The 17,049-nt window shown below is 41.3% G+C and overlaps 1 protein-coding gene across 3 annotated transcripts in view; it reads left to right on the top strand.

The window, feature by feature from the left end:
* The window catches only part of ly75 (lymphocyte antigen 75), a 151,001-nt gene that overhangs the window by 97,847 nt on the left and 36,105 nt on the right, over positions 1–17,049 (top strand). For all 3 annotated transcript variants that reach the window (XM_041200864.1, XM_041200865.1, XM_041200866.1), the window contains 5 exons: positions 180–274; positions 9,773–9,915; positions 11,642–11,747; positions 13,724–13,884; positions 16,874–16,997. In XM_041200864.1, the coding sequence (XP_041056798.1) occupies positions 180–274; positions 9,773–9,915; positions 11,642–11,747; positions 13,724–13,884; positions 16,874–16,997 (629 nt within the window). The remainder of the gene's footprint in view (positions 1–179; positions 275–9,772; positions 9,916–11,641; positions 11,748–13,723; positions 13,885–16,873; positions 16,998–17,049) is intronic.

Raw genomic sequence — 17,049 nt, forward strand, 5'->3', positions numbered from 1 at the left:
CAGCGAACATCCCCACTTCTGTCTTTATGTTGGTAGGAAGGTCATTGATGAAACAGCTGAAGATAGCTGGGCCCAGGACACCAACCTCAGGAGAGAAGAGGGAAAATTTAACTTCTGTTTAATAAAGCAATTAAACATTTGATTGCACTATGACCTATGTTTATATTTTTCCTTTTTAGTTTCCATTCCTCTTACTTATACCATCGATTTCACTCCTTCCATAACCGATATAGGGATTGTTGGTTTATAACTCCTCACCATGTAAGGTGGATTGGTAAGTAACTTGTGTATTATAGGTATATTTTGTATTTGAATTGCAGATTCATGGATCTCATAGCCATAAAATTAATGAGACAGTGGATACAAATTTAGCTAAGAGACAGGGAAATAGATAGCAGTGAGTGGTTGATTTTCAGACTGGAGAGAGGAATACACTGTGTTCCCTGGGAATCAGTATTTGGACCACTGCTGTTTTTGATACATTAATGTCCTGGACTTAGGAATACAGGGCGTAATTTCAAAGTTTGCTGATGATATGAAACTTGGGAATGTAATGAGCAATAAGAAGTATAGTAACAGACTTCAGGAGGACATAGGCAGACCAGTAAAACGGACAGACAGGTGGCAGATGAAGTTTGGAAACGGAAATCATAGTCATTTACTGCACAGAAGGAGGCCATTCAGCCCATTGAGTCCATACCTGCTCCGTATGGAGCACTGCAGTCAGTCCCACTCCCCCACTCGATCCCTTTAGCCCTGCAAGTTAATTTCCTTCAAATGCCCATCCAATTTCCCTTTGAAATCATTGATTGCTTCACTGAGTTCTAGCTCATTACCATTCTTCCACACATTTCCCCTGCATCTCTTATATCTGTGTCCCTTAGTCCTTGTACCGTCAGGAAGAGTTTTTCCTTGTTACCTTATCTAGGCCTGTCATAATTTTGTACACCTCTATCAAATTTCCCCTCAATCACCTCTGTTCCAAGGAGAACAACCTCAGCCTTTCCAACCTAACCTTGTGACTATAATCCCCCATCCATGGAACCATTCTAATAAATCTCCTCTGCACTCTCTCAAGGACCTTCCATCTTTCCTAAAGTGTGATCACCAGAGCTGGATGCAGTCCTCTAGTTGGGGTCTAACCAGAGCTTTGTAAAGATTCATCATGATTTCTTGTTTTTGTCTCTATTTATGAAACCAAGATCCCATATGCTTTGCTAACCACTCTCTCAATATGTCCTGCCACCTTCAAAGGTTGTTGCACATGCAACCCCAGGTCCCTCTGTTCTTGTACACTCCTTAGAACTTTGCCATTAAGTCTATATTGTCTCTCCCTATCCCTTCTGCCAAAATGCATCATCTCACACTGTATTAAATTCCGTCTGCCACTTGTCTGCCCATTCTGCTCGCCTATGTATTTCTCTATTTAATGTAGAGACGTGATATGAAAATTTTGTTATGAAGAATGAGGAGAGGCTTTTTTTTTTCTCCACACAATTCTTCCTTTTCTGGGTGACTTTTGATACCTCATCAAAGTGAGTTGCCCTTTTGAGTTTGGGCCCAGAGCGTGAGAGAGCATTTGAATGTGTGCAGAGTTAAACTGTGGGAATCTAACATTATTTCATCAATGTTTCAATCAGATACCACCACTCTAGTATCTTGACCACCCAAATCTCTAGTCCAATTTTCACAATTCCTCACTTTCTTATTCCTACCACCATCTTAGGCTGCAATAACTTAGGCACAGAAGGTAACTGTAGGCTTATGCATTCTTCAAAGGACCCATTGAAGTATGTTGCTACCTTATGAGCAGCAACCACAACTGTTCCTTTCTCTCTTGCTGATTTTTACCATACAGTGCACACATTGGGGATTAATTTCACCACCATTTTTTTTCCACTTGTTTACCCCTCCCACTGTTGATCCTTTTGGAGTGTGCAGGCAGGTCATCAGTCACCACCCATCTCCATCTCTCTCTCCAAGATGTCTGTTCACTTACAAATAGGACCCTTGCTATCCCAAATGTTGTTGTGGATGATTGCATTGACATTGTGACCTTGATGGAAACTTGGATCACTGCTTCCTGTCTGGTTATGCAATACATCACATACCCCATCCAAACTGCTGCGACCTTGATCACCAGATTTGATCACAATCTGTCCTGCTACCCTCTGGCATCTTCTGCCCTGTTAAACATCTTGCCTTGTTCCATCATTCTCCCATCTCTACCAACCTCCCTCAGTTTCTCACTATGATATTTTCACTCCTTTCCTCTCTTAGCCTCTGCAGTGAATGACATCTCATCCTCCTAAACTTTCATTTCAACTCACCCCACCTCTTTTCCTGAGTTCTGCCCTCCTGTCTTCTCTTAACCTTTGAATATAAGCTCTATTACACATATTCACAACTACCCCCTCCACCATAGCTTCCACTTCCTTCTGATATTTCCTTGCATTCCTCACCAACCCCATCCCACTGCCAACCCCAATGTTCTCTGCAATCATCCCTGGAAACAAAATGCTTTCCCCCAAGTCATTGAAAATGCACTTCCAACCTTTCCACAATCTAGTGTTTAGTCCTCCAATTGTCATGATAGTCCTGCAGCTACTGACCTGCTCAATCACACCATCACGTCTGCATTTGATACCCTTGTCTTATTCGCCACCACCGTGGTCCTTTCCTGCAGTATGACCCCCTCTCTTAGCTCCCTAAGGTGCAAACTTTAACGTGCTGTTCCTTCCTCATCACTGGTGCAAAATCCTAACATCGTTGTGAGAGTACATTTACCAAATAGACCTCAGCGGTTCAAGCAGAATACTCACCACCTTTGCAAGCATAGCTAAAGATGACTATAAATGTGGGCCTTGGTAACAGTGCTTGTAACCCGAGAATTTATTTTTAAAGAAAAAGCTGGTTTGCCCTTTCACTGCCGGGTCAGGCAGGCCACATCAAGCCTCATTTAGGACCTGCTTTCTACCCAAATTGCTTGCCACTCCAGTGTTGTCCTGGAAGGCAAAGGTAACTGACTGTTGTTTCTCTCCATTATCAACTGTCTCCTTGAACCCCTCACCTGCCATCTCCATCTTCTCCTCCAACAGGTGCAAAGAGTTAATGGACTTCTTTGTCACTGACGTTGGGTCTGTCTGTGCCACATTCCTACTTCGCCTTGACCACCTAGCAACGTTTCCCCATACCCTAGTCCTGAACACCTACCTTCCTCTAGTTTCTTTCCCATCTCCCCTGTGCCCACTCTGAGTCCATATTTTCATGACCTCCAGCTCTGTTGACCCTATTCTCCACCACTGTGGTCCTTTCCTGCAGTACGACCCCCTCTCTTAGCTCCCTAAGGTGCAAACTTTAACGTGCTGTTCCTTCCTCATCACTGGTGCAGTGAATACCCTGCTTCCCTTCCTAGCCCACTACCTAGCTGATAGTCTGAACAGTTCCATCTCATCAGGTGCTCTCCCTTTCCCTTTCAAATCTGCTGTCATCACATTGCTGCTCCAAACAAAATCCACCCTTAACCCCTGTCCTTGCAAACTATCACCCTATTTCTAACCTCTTTTTCCTCTCCACAATCCAAGGTTGTATTGTCCCCTCTTATGTTTGAACCCATCCAATCAGGTTTCTGCTCTTGCTGCAGCACCTGTCTGACATAGAGGGCAGAATTTTCCGTTTGTCGGGCGGGTGGGCCTGACTCAATCGCCGGCGGGTGCGGAGCTGATCACTGCCAGCGATCAGGGCCGCACTGCCATTTTACATGGGCGGGCCAATTAAGGCTCACCCAGCATGACGTCCGCTGGGAAGCGCAATGCACTCCCTGTGCAGGTGGGGGGGAATCCCTGAAATTGAGAGTGCGCTCTTTCGTGCATGTGCACAAAATAGCACACTCATCTCCCTGAGGCTAAGTGCAGCCTTAAAATTTTTTAAATATTAAAAATAGAAAAAAAAAATCCCTTACATGTCCCTTCATGTGACAATGTTACATGAGTTGGGACATGTTCATAATTTACATAACAACTTTATTACAATTTTTAAAAACCCGCCACTGGATGAGGTTTCATGTTTTTTCTAGTTGCCGCCGGGGCTCCTGGCCTGGCCACCAACCTTAAGGTTGGGCGGGCAGGTCCTTTTAATTGCTTAATTGATCCTGTCAATGGCCTCAAGTGGCCACTAACAGGTCGGAGGGCGCACAGCTGATTTTGCTGCAGTCCAGCCTTCCTGAAAATTTAAATACAGCGGGGTGACGTTGGGAGTTCCGCCCAACATCATCCCGCGTCATTTTACGTGTTGACGAGCGGGCCCCACTCACCAACGGCAAAATTCTGCCCAGAGTTCTGAATGAGCTTTAATTTCCTTGAATTAATTATTCAGTGGGAAGACCAAAACTGTTCTCTTTGGCCGCAGCCACAATCTCCATTACCTCACCATTCCTCTCTCTGCCCATTGTCTCAGGATGAACTAGCCTGTTCACGTGCCCTATTTGACCCTGAGTGGAGCTTCCAATTCCATATCCCCTTGTCACAAAAACCACCTATTCCTGTCACCCACTTCTGGCCTCCCATCTTCCATAAACTTGAGCTCATTCAAAGCTCTGATGTCCATATATTATCCACACTAAAGTGCTGTTTGTCCATCATGTCTATGCTCACTAAACACAAATTTAGAGCCCAATCCACTAACTGCTCGCATTTAAAATTCTCATCCTTGTTTTGAATTGTTGTTATGCAGTAGATGGTTCATGCTGGGCAGACCAAATCCTCAAGGGAAACTTGGCCACGCTTTCACAACGGTTATGCAATTTGTATTTATTACAAGAAGATTTGTGCACTGAATTCAGAAGTAATGAGTCCACTAACACCTTTAGTGGTTTTAAAAAGTAAATTAAAATTTTTACTAAGAAGAGAAAAGAATTTAAACACCTATATGAGATTACAGTTACTCGATGTTATACCAAATCCCAAAATTCCTAATTAATCTGACTCCAAACTACACAAACCCCCTTTAAGGCAACAGTCCTAAATAGATTTGAAATTTAAATAAAAAGCAATCTAGCAAGGTTACCACAGCACCCACTCAATAGTGAAATTCCAAAGGCTTTTAACACCACTTTAGTTACTGGCGCAGCACCTCTTCTGCAACAATGGTAGGGTTTCATTCAAAGTTGTTTCTCACGGTGTACCTTTCAAGATTTTACATGGCCACACCCCCGCATAGCCTTCCATCCTTTTATATATGCTTCTCTCTCTTTAATGTCTTTGGAAATTTACTTTTCCCATAGTTACTTTTCACCATTACGGGGAAAAATAAACTTACTGCTTTGCCTCACTTATCTTGTTAGTTGTAAACATTATACCATCCCGTTGAAAAATCAAAAAACCCCTTCACTTATCTAAAAATGCAAATTTCCTTCACACCCTAACTCTTGATAATTTCAGTCTTGTAGTCTAAGTGTCTCTCATCTAATTAAATCAGTCACACAGAACCATCCACACTCACACCCATAGGCCTACAATAATATTACAGAAAATATGATAGTTTTATGACAAAATCCATTCATGGCCTCCCTCCCCCTGTATATCTTTAACCTTCTCCAGCTCCTTAACCCTCTGGGAACACTCTGTTCTTCCAATTCTGCCCACTTATGCAGTTGCTATCCCCTTCTGGCAGCCGTACCTTCAGTTGCCTTGGGTTGAGCTCTAGAAGTCCCTCCCTAAACTACCTGCACAACCTCTCTCCTCTTCTTTAAGACCCCTCTAAAATTTACTGTTTTGGGAAAGCTTTCAGTTTCCTCTCCTAACATCTCCTTTGGCTAAGTGTCATGTTTCATCTGATTCTGTTCCTGCGAAGCTCCTTGGGATGTTTTCCGAAGGTAAAATGTGCTATATAAATGGCAGGTAGTATTAATAGTAATGTGACAGCATGGATAGGAAATTTGCCAAAAGGCAGAAAACAAAATATTGGTTAATTGTTTTGGACTGAAGAAATGTAAATAGTGGTTCCCAGCTCCCACCACTCCAAGGTTTCAATGTTGTAACCATTGAACAAATCTTAGATGGAAGGGGCACAATATCAAATTTGTAGTCCTGCAAATAAGGCGAGTCATTTACTGTAAAGAGGAGGATAAGCCATTTCATAATGACAGTGGCAGGTTAATCGATTAGGCAAATAAATGTCAGATGAAAAATTTGAAGGGGTGAATTGTGAGGTGATAAGTTTTTGGAAGGATAAGGAAAGGGTAAATGTACACTGGTAATGCTTCAAAAAGTGTTGAGATACTTGAACATTCAGGATATACAACATTTAAAAATGGGGAGGATGTGTTGATGAAGTTCGGGGGCAGGAATTTCTGGTCTCATCTGCCATTTTCAACACGATGGGGAAGCTTTCCGTCAAGGTGAAAATCTGATCCAACGTATTTGTTTAGTTTCCCTGCCATTTTCTTACTCCCCATTGTAAATTCTCCCAGCTCTGCTTGTAATGGGCCCACATTTGTCCCTGTAATCTTTTCCTTTCACATACTTTCAGAATCTTTTAGAGTTTATTTTATGTTTCTTACTAGTTTACTTTCATATTTTTTCTTTCTTTATCAATTTCTTGGTCCTCCTTTGCTGAATTCTAAAATACTCCTGATCCTCAGGCTTAATACTTTATTGGCTACTTTATAAGTCACTCCCTTTTGATCTAATACAATCCCTAACTTCTCTTGTTAGCCATGGTTGTATCACCTTTCCTGCAGGGTTTTTGTGCCTCAAAGGAATGTAAGTTTGTTGTGAACCATGTATTAATTCTTGAAACGCTAGCCATTGCCTATCTACCGTCATTTTATTATAGCTTCCCAATCTACTTGCTCCTCATACCTTTTGTAGTTTCCTTTGTTTATATTTTAAGACCCTAGTTTTAGATTGAACTACGTCACTTTCAAACTTTATATAAAATTCTATCATATTATGGTCACTTTTCCCTATATGCTTGTTTGTGGTGAAATTATTAATTAGCCCTTTCTCACTGGGCTTAGATTTAGTATCATGCATCCTCCAGCTGGTTCCTTAACATATACAACAACATATATATGCCAGGAATTCATCCTCCACAGCATTAGTGCTAATTAGGTTTACTCAATCTATATGTAGATTGAAATCCCCTATGATTACTGTATTATCCTTGTGACATGCACTTCTAATTTCCTGATTTATACTGTGCCTTACACTATCATACTTTTTGGTGGCCTATAAACAACTCCTACCAATATTTGCTGCCCCTTGCTGTTTCTTAGCTCCACCCAAACTGATTCTATATTTTGATCTTCTGATCTAAGAACCTCTCTCACTAATCTTATCCTTTATTAACAGCTTTTCATGACTTTCTTTTCTTTTTGCCAATCCTACCTTAATGTGGAATACCCTTGAACATTCGCTTCCTAGCCTTGGTCACCCTGCAGCCACATCTCCGTAATGGCAATTAGGTCATATCTGTTTACTTCTATTCGTGCCGTCAATTCATCAAGCTTGTTGTGAATGCTGCATGCATTCAGAGAGAGTTCCTTTAATTCTATCTTTTTGTTATTTTTATAACCTTATAGCCTTACCTATTGGTGCACTCTTAAGTTTGTACACTCTGTCCCTCCTGCCACACTCTGATTACCATTTCCCTTATTGCTACCTTGCTCTCTTGCCTTCTCCTCTCTTCTTAGTTGATCACATCTTCCCTCACCCCTGCTATTTAGTTTAAAGCCCTCCCAATCACCCTAGTTATACAACTCACCAGAACACTGGTCCCAGCACAGTTCAGGTGAAGACCATTCCAACAGTATAGCTCCCATTTTCCATGGTACTAGTGCCATTGCCTCATGAATTGAAATCCATTTCTCCCACACCAATCTTTGAGCCTCGCATTTAACTCTTTAATTTGATTTACTTTACGCTTATTTCATTGTGGTTCAGATAATGATCCAGAGATTATTACCTTTTGAGGTTCTGGTTTTTAATTTAGCCCTTAGTTGCGAGTACTCCCTAAGCAGAAGCTCGTTCCTCGTCCTAGCAATGTTATTGGTATCTACGTGGACCACAACAGTTGGATCCATGCCCCTCCCACTGAAAGCTGCTCCCCAGCCCAGAACAATGTTCTGAACCCTGGCATTGAGCAGGCAACACAGCCTTCTGGACTCTCGCTCTCAGCAATTGCAGTTTTTAAAATGTATGAACACCTAGCTAATCAGTGACTTGACTAAGCTCCAGAACATACAATTACCTTGTAACTAGAACTTGTGAAACTTGTGATGTTTAAATGATAAGAAGGTCTTATAGTTACATTTGTGAATAGAATAATCTATTAAAGGAAGAGTAGTGTTTACATAATACAATTAGGAAAAGTGGCCTTTTCTAGGCCAGGCAAAAGTAGTTCTCATTTGACTTTCAGGATATCACAAAGCACTTCACACTCAATTTAGTATATTAGAAGTTTAATCACTGTTTATAACATTTGGAAATACAATAGTAATTTGGACACAGCATGGTCCCACTAATCACAAGTATTCAATTTTTGACAAGATCTCAGGAGAATTCCTCTGCCCTTCTTTGAATAGTGTCATGGGATCTTGTACATACAATAGAGAGAACAGATGGAATCTCAATAACATCTCATGTGAAAGACAGCACCTCCAACAATAGAGTATTGCACAAAGCTAAAAGTCTAAATGTTGAGCTCATACCTGGAGTGGGGTTCCTGACTTGCATAAGAGTTCCACCACCAACACTAAGTAAATCAGTTTACAAATTGATTTGTGTGGAGACATGCCATGTTATAACGCAAGTTTCCATAATGGGAATGTGAGTGTGGCATGCTGCACTGGGATGTAATGATTGTTAGCCTCAAAACAGAGAAACTCCGAATCACTTAAGGTTAATGGGCTGAATTTTGCCGTTAGCAAACAGGGGCAGTGGCACACTCGCCGATGCACAAAATGATGCGGGATGACATTGGAGGGAAACCCCGACATCATCCCGCCCCATTTAAATCTTCAGGAAGGCTGGAGCGCAGCAAAATCAGCTGTGGGGCCACCAACCTGTCAATGGCCAATTGAGGCCATTGACAGGATCATTAAAACAATTAAAGGACCTGCCCATTCAACCTTAAGGTTGGTGGGCAGGCCAGGAGCCCCAGCGGGGAATAGAAAAGACATGAAACCTCATCCACTGGTGGGATGAAGTTTCATGTAGGGATTTAAAAAGCTGAATAAAGTTTTAATGAAATTTATTAATATGTCCCATCTCATATGACATTGTCACATGAGGAGGACATGTTAAGGATTTTTTTTTTCTATTTTTCATGTTTATACAACTGTCAGCGATTTCCCTGAAGCAGCACTTAGCCTCAGGGAGATGTGTGCTCTTTCGTGCGCATGTGCACACTCTCGCATTTGGGGAATCTCCCCCGACCCACCCCCTCCCATCCGCACAGGGAGCGTATAGCGCTTCCTGTCGAGTATCATGCTCGGCGAGCCTTAATTAGCCCACCCACTTAAAATGGCAGTGGGGCCTGCCGGAGATTGGGTCAGGCCTGCCCGCCCGGTAGGCAGAAAATTCTGCCCAATGTGTTGAAGAGAGGTGAAGTTCCTGATTGATATTTATATCTGGTGAAGACAGCAGCATCATTATAAAGGGCGGCGCTTAAGTAGAACAGCCAGCAAACTGGCGATTCTAAAACTGGTGAGAGTTACCACTGTTACAAAGTTAATGGTCCTATTGCTTCAACATTTTTTCTTACCCCACAGAGCGTTATGAATTTGTGGACTGCTCCAGACGTCTTCCCTTCATTTGTCAAAAGTTAAATATATCATCATTAGAACCATGGTCTTCAGAAACCAATATGTCAGGTACCCCATGCACTGATAGTTGGACCCCCTTTGGAGATAATGTAAGCGTATAGAAGCTTTCTTCTATTTGTCACTTTTATTTAAGAGCACAATAGTTACATAAGCTTTGAGAATATTTATAAGAATTTGTGATGATGTATATATTTTTGATATAAGTTCTTGTTAGTTGGAAAAGATATTGAAAAATGATGACATCAGTTAATGAATCGTAAATCCAGAGCTAATTAAGGATGAGCATGATTATTTGACTCATTGATGTTCATTCATCCAGAATATCCATTATCTGCAGCCCATTCCCTGTGTTGATTACTCTTTCTGTGAAGAAAGACTTCAGGACATTGGGACTAAATGTGCTTGCTATTATATTGAATCTCTTCTGTCCTTGCAATTTTCCAGATTTACTTTGTCCATACACAATCTTTTATACCTTAACAAAATCACTTCCTGGGCAAAAGGCCATGTTTTTCCAGTCTTTCTTAATGACTGAGACTTTTATGAACAGTGATCAGCCTGTGGCTGTTCCTTGTACTACTTCCAACATTTGAGTGAACTTATTAAAAGGGCCTTGCTCAAGCAAATATTCCAGATGCCCAGTGGCAGGCCTTTGGAAAGATTGCATCAGCCATACTATTGCAGGGACAACAATAACAACTTGTATTCAAATAGCATCTTTAACATAAAATATCCAAAAGTGCTTCACAGGAGAGTTTATGATGGAACATTTGACAAGTGACATGAGCTATTAGGGCCAAAAGCTCAGTCAAATTGATAAGTTTTAGTGAACCCCATAAAGGAGGAAAGAGGAGTAGGCAGAGACAGCATGGTTTAGGGAATGATTTCCAGAGCCTGGGGCCTAGTCAGCTGAAGCTACCAATGGTGCATCAATTAAAATGAAGGATGCAAAGAGGTCAGAGTTAGACAAGCACAGATATCTTAGAGTTGTGGGGCTAGAGGAGATAGAAAGCCTAGAGATAGGGAGGGACAAGGCCATTGAAAATAAGGATAAGAATTTTTAAGTCAAGGCATTGCTTGACTGGAAGCCACAGTAGGTCAGTGATCACTGATGGGTACTGGGGTAATGGGTGAATGGAACTTGGTGCTTGTAAGGACTTGAGTCCAGTGTTTCAGATGATCTCAAGTTTACAGCGAGTTTGGCCCATTGGACCGGTGGAAGGGTGGAAAGCAGCAGGGCAGCTGATCGAATGGTCTTGATCTTAGTAACATGGAAGTCCATGATTTCCTTATCAACTTATTGTTGGAAATGAGGGTAGAGGAGACGGGAGAGGGGTTTAAGAAGACTGTTTGTAATAAGGAAAAGAAAGGGGTTTTCTTTGCAAAATGAGGCGTTAGGTCATACTTGGCCATTTTCAGGGGTCCAGTGCTCTTTCCATTGGTGGCGAAAACCTAAAAATCTCCGCCATAGTGCTCTTTTAATTGGAAAACCATGCCCTTCTTTCACAATGGAAAGGCATTTTGTTATCCTGCCAAACATTTGTTCTTGTTTATATCTGCATAACGTTAATGAAATACATGTTACTTTAATCAGATTGTTCACAGATATTTATCATTTTATTAATTTTAGATGATTTGATGCTAGGATTATAGGACAGGTGTTTCCTTTGTGAAAGAAGTTATTTTCCAAAGCACAAACAACTTTAAATAGGAATACTGTATCCACTTACAAAATAATGTAAATAGGAACTAATGATATGTCAAGTATGAGTAGTAAAAAATGTATTGTCATGAGTCATATTTCATCTGTTTTAGTGCTATTACTTTGTAAAACCACAAGCTCTCACGTGGGCAGCTGGAGCACGAATCTGTCAGAGCCTCGGTGGGAACTTGCCGACTATCGCCAATTCTGTGGAACAAGGTATATTATTGGTTGAACCTCAGTGTAAAATAAACTCCAAATCCGAAAATGTTCCATTTTGTTTTGTTTGTTTAAATAGATCTGCAGTGTTTTTAATTTTAAAAAATCATTTGTAGAATTGCCTAGAGATTGGATAGCCCCTGCCCATTTCTTTGGGCACTAAATGGATGTTTAGTTTCCAGTATAGCGGGCAGGAAATGCACGTTCATTATGAGCCAGGAGTATGCCGTCTGCCATATTGGTATTTGTTGGGGTGCAGTGGGGGAAGCATCCAAGGTCTACATCTGAAACGGGCGTGAGATCCTTTGCATTTTCAGACAAGGAGCCAGGCAGGTGCCTGTTTGACGTTCTCTCTGCAAGATTGAATTGGCCTGAGCCAGATCTATATGCTGCCTAACAGGCAACCTGCAAAGTATACTTACCTGAATGTGGAGCCAGGAAGGGTAAGAAATGTCCATTCACGCCTGAAGCCCGCCAGCTTGATGATAATGAGACCCAAGGCCCAATATTACATGCATCTTAGGGTTATCCATTTAGGCACAGGGATTGCAACTTGCATGTCAATTTGTGAGCACACTCATTTCTAGCCCTACATCTTAATTGATGTAGCTTCCCAGGACATAATTAATATTAATACCATCTTAATGCTCAGTTTAATTTCCTATCCAGCTTGTACAGACTTGGGAATGTGAAGCATGAGGTGGATATGTTGTTGCTGTTTCAGCTCTGCAAAATCTAGCCAGACTAATGGCATGATGGTCTCATGGAGACCACAGTGACCAGTAAATGGAACTACATTTGGTTGAAGTTGTCAAAAGTGAAAAAAATATTTAACATCCTATCACTGAAATCTGTCCTTTCAAACAATACTAAAATTCCCCAGTTGGACATTGGCATTCAGTATTTTCAGGTTAGTATAAAACAGGAAGTTAATGCACTATGCTTGTTCTGCATAACATTAATATTGTCAGCCTTGACTCAGTAGCAGCACTCTGTGAGGCTGTTTCAACAAAAGAACATGCTAAGAGGAGAGGCAGCAAGTGTGTAAAAGAATAGGGAAATGCTGTTGTGAAAGATGGTGGCTGCAATGAGAAAAGACGGAAGCGAAAACGCCTTGCAGTTGCAATCCAAGTGAATCAGACTGCTGTTTGTGACTGTTGACCAGGAAGTGAGTTTCTAATTGTAACAAGAACAGGAGCTGCTGCCCTGACCCTCCAATAAGCATTAAAATATGCAGTGACTGTATGGGGAATGGGAGAGAGAAGAGGAGAAAAGAGGGAGTCATGCAGAGGGGTATAGAGGAAGGTTCCAAAAAAACTGCTTTGGAAAGGTGTGACTCGTCTAAATGGAGACAGCAAGACATTTATACTTGCTGTTCTAGTTGGGTCGTTGAACCTCTCTGTACTAAGCTTAGGATAATACTGTGGTCACAGACCACCTCAGCAACCTTCTTCAAGGCCTGTTGCTGTGATTCTTTTGGTATCCTTATGCCATCTGTTTCAATGCCTCTACTATGAAACCAGAAAGTTCTGCATATACTGCAAGCAAGTGAAGAAACATTAAGAATTGTTTTTCGCAGGGCCACTGAATGAAAAGCTAATACCAAAACAAAATCACACCGTTTAAAAAGTAGCAGTTTTTGGAGGCCACTGAAATGATACAATTGCTGGTAAATTGATACCAGTCAGCAGGCAGCACTCATGATAGGGTGTCTCAGCATGACGTTTTAACAAGTGCGTTGATCCTTTATGTCGGGCAGCAATACTGCCTCCCAGTTGGCAGGCTGTTGATCGATGATCTCATGCCTGGGCAACCTAACAAATGCCAGACAAATAAGGTGAAAATCTACCCATTATTACCTTAATGAGAGATGGTCGGGACAAAGAAGGAAGAAAATTGCCAGTAATCATTATTGTCTTTGCTTCTGAATTGATTCGAAGTTGATTTCTTAAATCTGTTTGCACTTTATTCAACAGATTTTATTGTATCCCACTTATCATCGCTGCCACACAAAATTTGGCTTGGTATGCAGGCCTCGAATAGAATTGAAACCAACAAATGGGTAACTGGAAGACCAGTTGATTACACAAATTGGCAGCCATCATTTGAGTTGGAATTGGGCATACTAGATTTTGATGTAAGTTAAATGTTTATGTGGTTAATTTTTAAATTGTGTGGAGTTAAACTATTGTGTTTTATTGCTTTGTGTCTAGTCATGAGTGCATTTAGATCACAGACCTTTGCCAATTCTTTATAAGATGAGAGTGGTTTGAGTTTTCCTCCAATATTCTATTCTCTGAGTAACTAGGTCTGATGGGTCCCAGAACTCATCTCTCAAGTTGTACTGAGTTAATAATTGATTTTTCCCCTCAAGCCTTTTTGACAAAAATTCTTCTACATTTAACGCACAATCATATGAACATTGAAATAGGAGCAGGATTAGGCCCTACAACCCTGTAAGCCTGTTCTTCAATTCAGCAACACTGAATTGTTACATCACTCCATACATTTCCGCCTCATCCCCATATGCCATGATTCCACTGTGCCCAAACATCCACTACTCTATCTTGAATATACTCATCAATTGAGTATGTAGTGCCTCTGGGGCAGCAAATTCCAAAAGTTTCACAACCCTCTGAGAGAAGATATTTCTCTAAATTTCAGTCCAAAATGGCTGACCCTTTATTCTGAGACTATGATACCTATTTTTATAGACTCCAGCCTGGAGTAACACCCTTTCAGCATCTACCCTTTTAGGCCTCCTAAGAATTGTCTATGTTTCGATGATATCACTTTTCATTCTTCTAAACTCACAGGAACATAGGCCCATTCTACTCGATCTCTCCTCATAAATCAGAACCTGATTCCTGTAATTAATCTAATCAACATTTGTTAAATCCCCTCTAAGGCAAATATAATCTTCCTTGGGCAAGGAGACCAAAACTGTACTCCAGTTAGGTTCTTGCCAAAATGCCACATGAATTCAAGAGTTTCTTATCTTAGCCTTTATTGCAAGCAATTGCCATATATCACGAAATTTGTCTTCCTAACTGCTTGATGTACCTGCATGTTATGTGCAAAGACCCCCAAATTCTCCGAATCCCTTTACTTGCGTCTCACTCTTTTTAAGCAAAAAAAAATTCTACTTCATTCTTCCTCCCAAAGTGGATAACTTCACATTTCCCCACATTATACCCCATCTGCCACCTCTTGCCCAATCATTTAACCAGCCTATATCCTTTGCAACCTCATTATGTCTATCTCAGAGTTTACTTTATCACCTAGCTTTCATTATATCACTTCACTAGTTACACCCTGTTATCCCAAAAATGACCCGTCTATTCCTAATCTCTCTTTCTGTCTATTAACCAATCCTCAATCTATGCTAATATATTGCCCCTAATTCCATGCAGTGTAGCTATAGTATATGGCAAGCCTTGGTCTGCAGCATATTTTCAGGGACTAACAAAACAAATCTTTTGCAAAAATGTTAAACTATCCAATTCAACTCAGAATTGTTGAGGTTCTGCAACTAATCTCAGCAACCCTGGTCTAGAGAGGAGAATATTGTCAAGGGTTCCCATTATTGGAAGAAAGGATGGGTAAATATTGGTTGAGGAATGATGACTCTCAATACCTGACCAAGTTTGGTGGATAATGTGTGAACTGGAAGCGATTGATGGTCAGCTGTCCAATTATAGGAACCATCAGCTCTAAGGCCAACCCTGTCATCACTCAAGACACACATGTACATTATAGCAGAGGTTGCTAGATGACTCAAGAATGGGAACTGCTACCTACATTTTTCTAGTTTAAAAACAGTGAACCGAATTACACTGTTCCAAGTTGCTCCAATTGAAATAATTCAGTGCAGATAAGTTTCAAGTCTGGGATTCTCCTGACCTGCTTTGTCCATGTAACAAACTAATCTTGAAAGCAGAATAGGTACATAACAAAGGAACACATGGCTTTTACTACAGTACCTGTTTTCCCCATATAACATAATAGATCTGGCATGAAGTAGTAGTGACCTACTTAATCTCTGTGCAGTGTCTAAAAAAAAAGGCTGCGGAAATCATCTAATAGAAGTTTTCACCAAAACCTTTCATAATTTCAGAGTAGATTCATGGTGATTTCCAAAGATTGCATACACTGAACTTAAGAAAGGGAACATACTGGAAATACACAGTCTTTTTTATTCAGTAGCTGAGAAGAGAAAAGACAGTTTAATGTTCATATGAAGGCACTTCATGTTTTTTTAAACCTCAGATTACTACCATTTGTAATTCTCCTTTTTATGATGAATTTGCTATAAACCTAGTTTAAAAGAAAATATTGGGCTGTTACAAAAGGAATCCTGGGGGAAATTTTTCTCCCCCATTGGGGGGGGCAGTGCGGGAGCGGGCGCAGGTCGGTGCGCCTCTGATCGGCCCATCAGGGGCACGCAGCCATTTTGCGTGGGCGGGCCAATTAAGGCCCCCCCAGCGTGACGTCTGCCAGAAAGCGCTATGCGCTCCCCGTGCGGGCGGGGGAGGATTCCCTCAGCCGGGCAGCTAAGTGCTGCCTCAGGGAGATTGGCTCCAAATTAAAATTTGCAATACAACTGATGGAAAAATTTCCCTGACATGTCCCCTCATGTGACACTGTCACATGAGTTGGGACATGTCCATAACGTTTATTGAAACCTTTATTAAAAATTTAAATACCCTCATGCAACCTCATCCTGCCTGTGGATGAGGTTTCATGCTTTTTATGAAGCCCGCCAGGGCTCCAGGCCTGCCTGCCTGCCTGCCAGTCTTAAGGTTGGACGGGCAGGTCCTTTAATTACTTTAATTAGTTTCTTAATGGCCTCAATAGGCCGTTGACAGGTCGGCGCGCACTGACTCGGCTGCACCTCCCCCCAACCTGAAAATGGAAATGACGTGGGGTGATGTCGGGAGTTCCGCCCGACGTCATCCCGTGTCATTTTACGCATTGGTGAGCGGGCCCTGCCGCCGCTTGCCAACTGGAAGATCCTGCCCCTGATGAAGAGTTCAAAAAGTAAGTTACCTTACAACAAGTGATCAGAAATTACATATTTTCCAATGGTGACAAGTTACACTTATTTTCATGTGATTTGTTTTCAGTTCTTTGATATAGAAAAACAATGTGCTGTTCTACTAAATGACCCACGCACAGCATTTGTTGGAAAATGGGATATGACAGCATGTGATGATAAGCAGTTCATTGCTGTGTGCCAGAAACATCGAGGTAATGTCTATAATTTTTTATAAATTTTTATTTCTAATTTAGTTCCAACCTC

This window comes from Carcharodon carcharias, chromosome 12 (assembly GCF_017639515.1).
Source record: "Carcharodon carcharias isolate sCarCar2 chromosome 12, sCarCar2.pri, whole genome shotgun sequence".
Taxonomy (NCBI): domain Eukaryota; kingdom Metazoa; phylum Chordata; class Chondrichthyes; order Lamniformes; family Lamnidae; genus Carcharodon; species Carcharodon carcharias.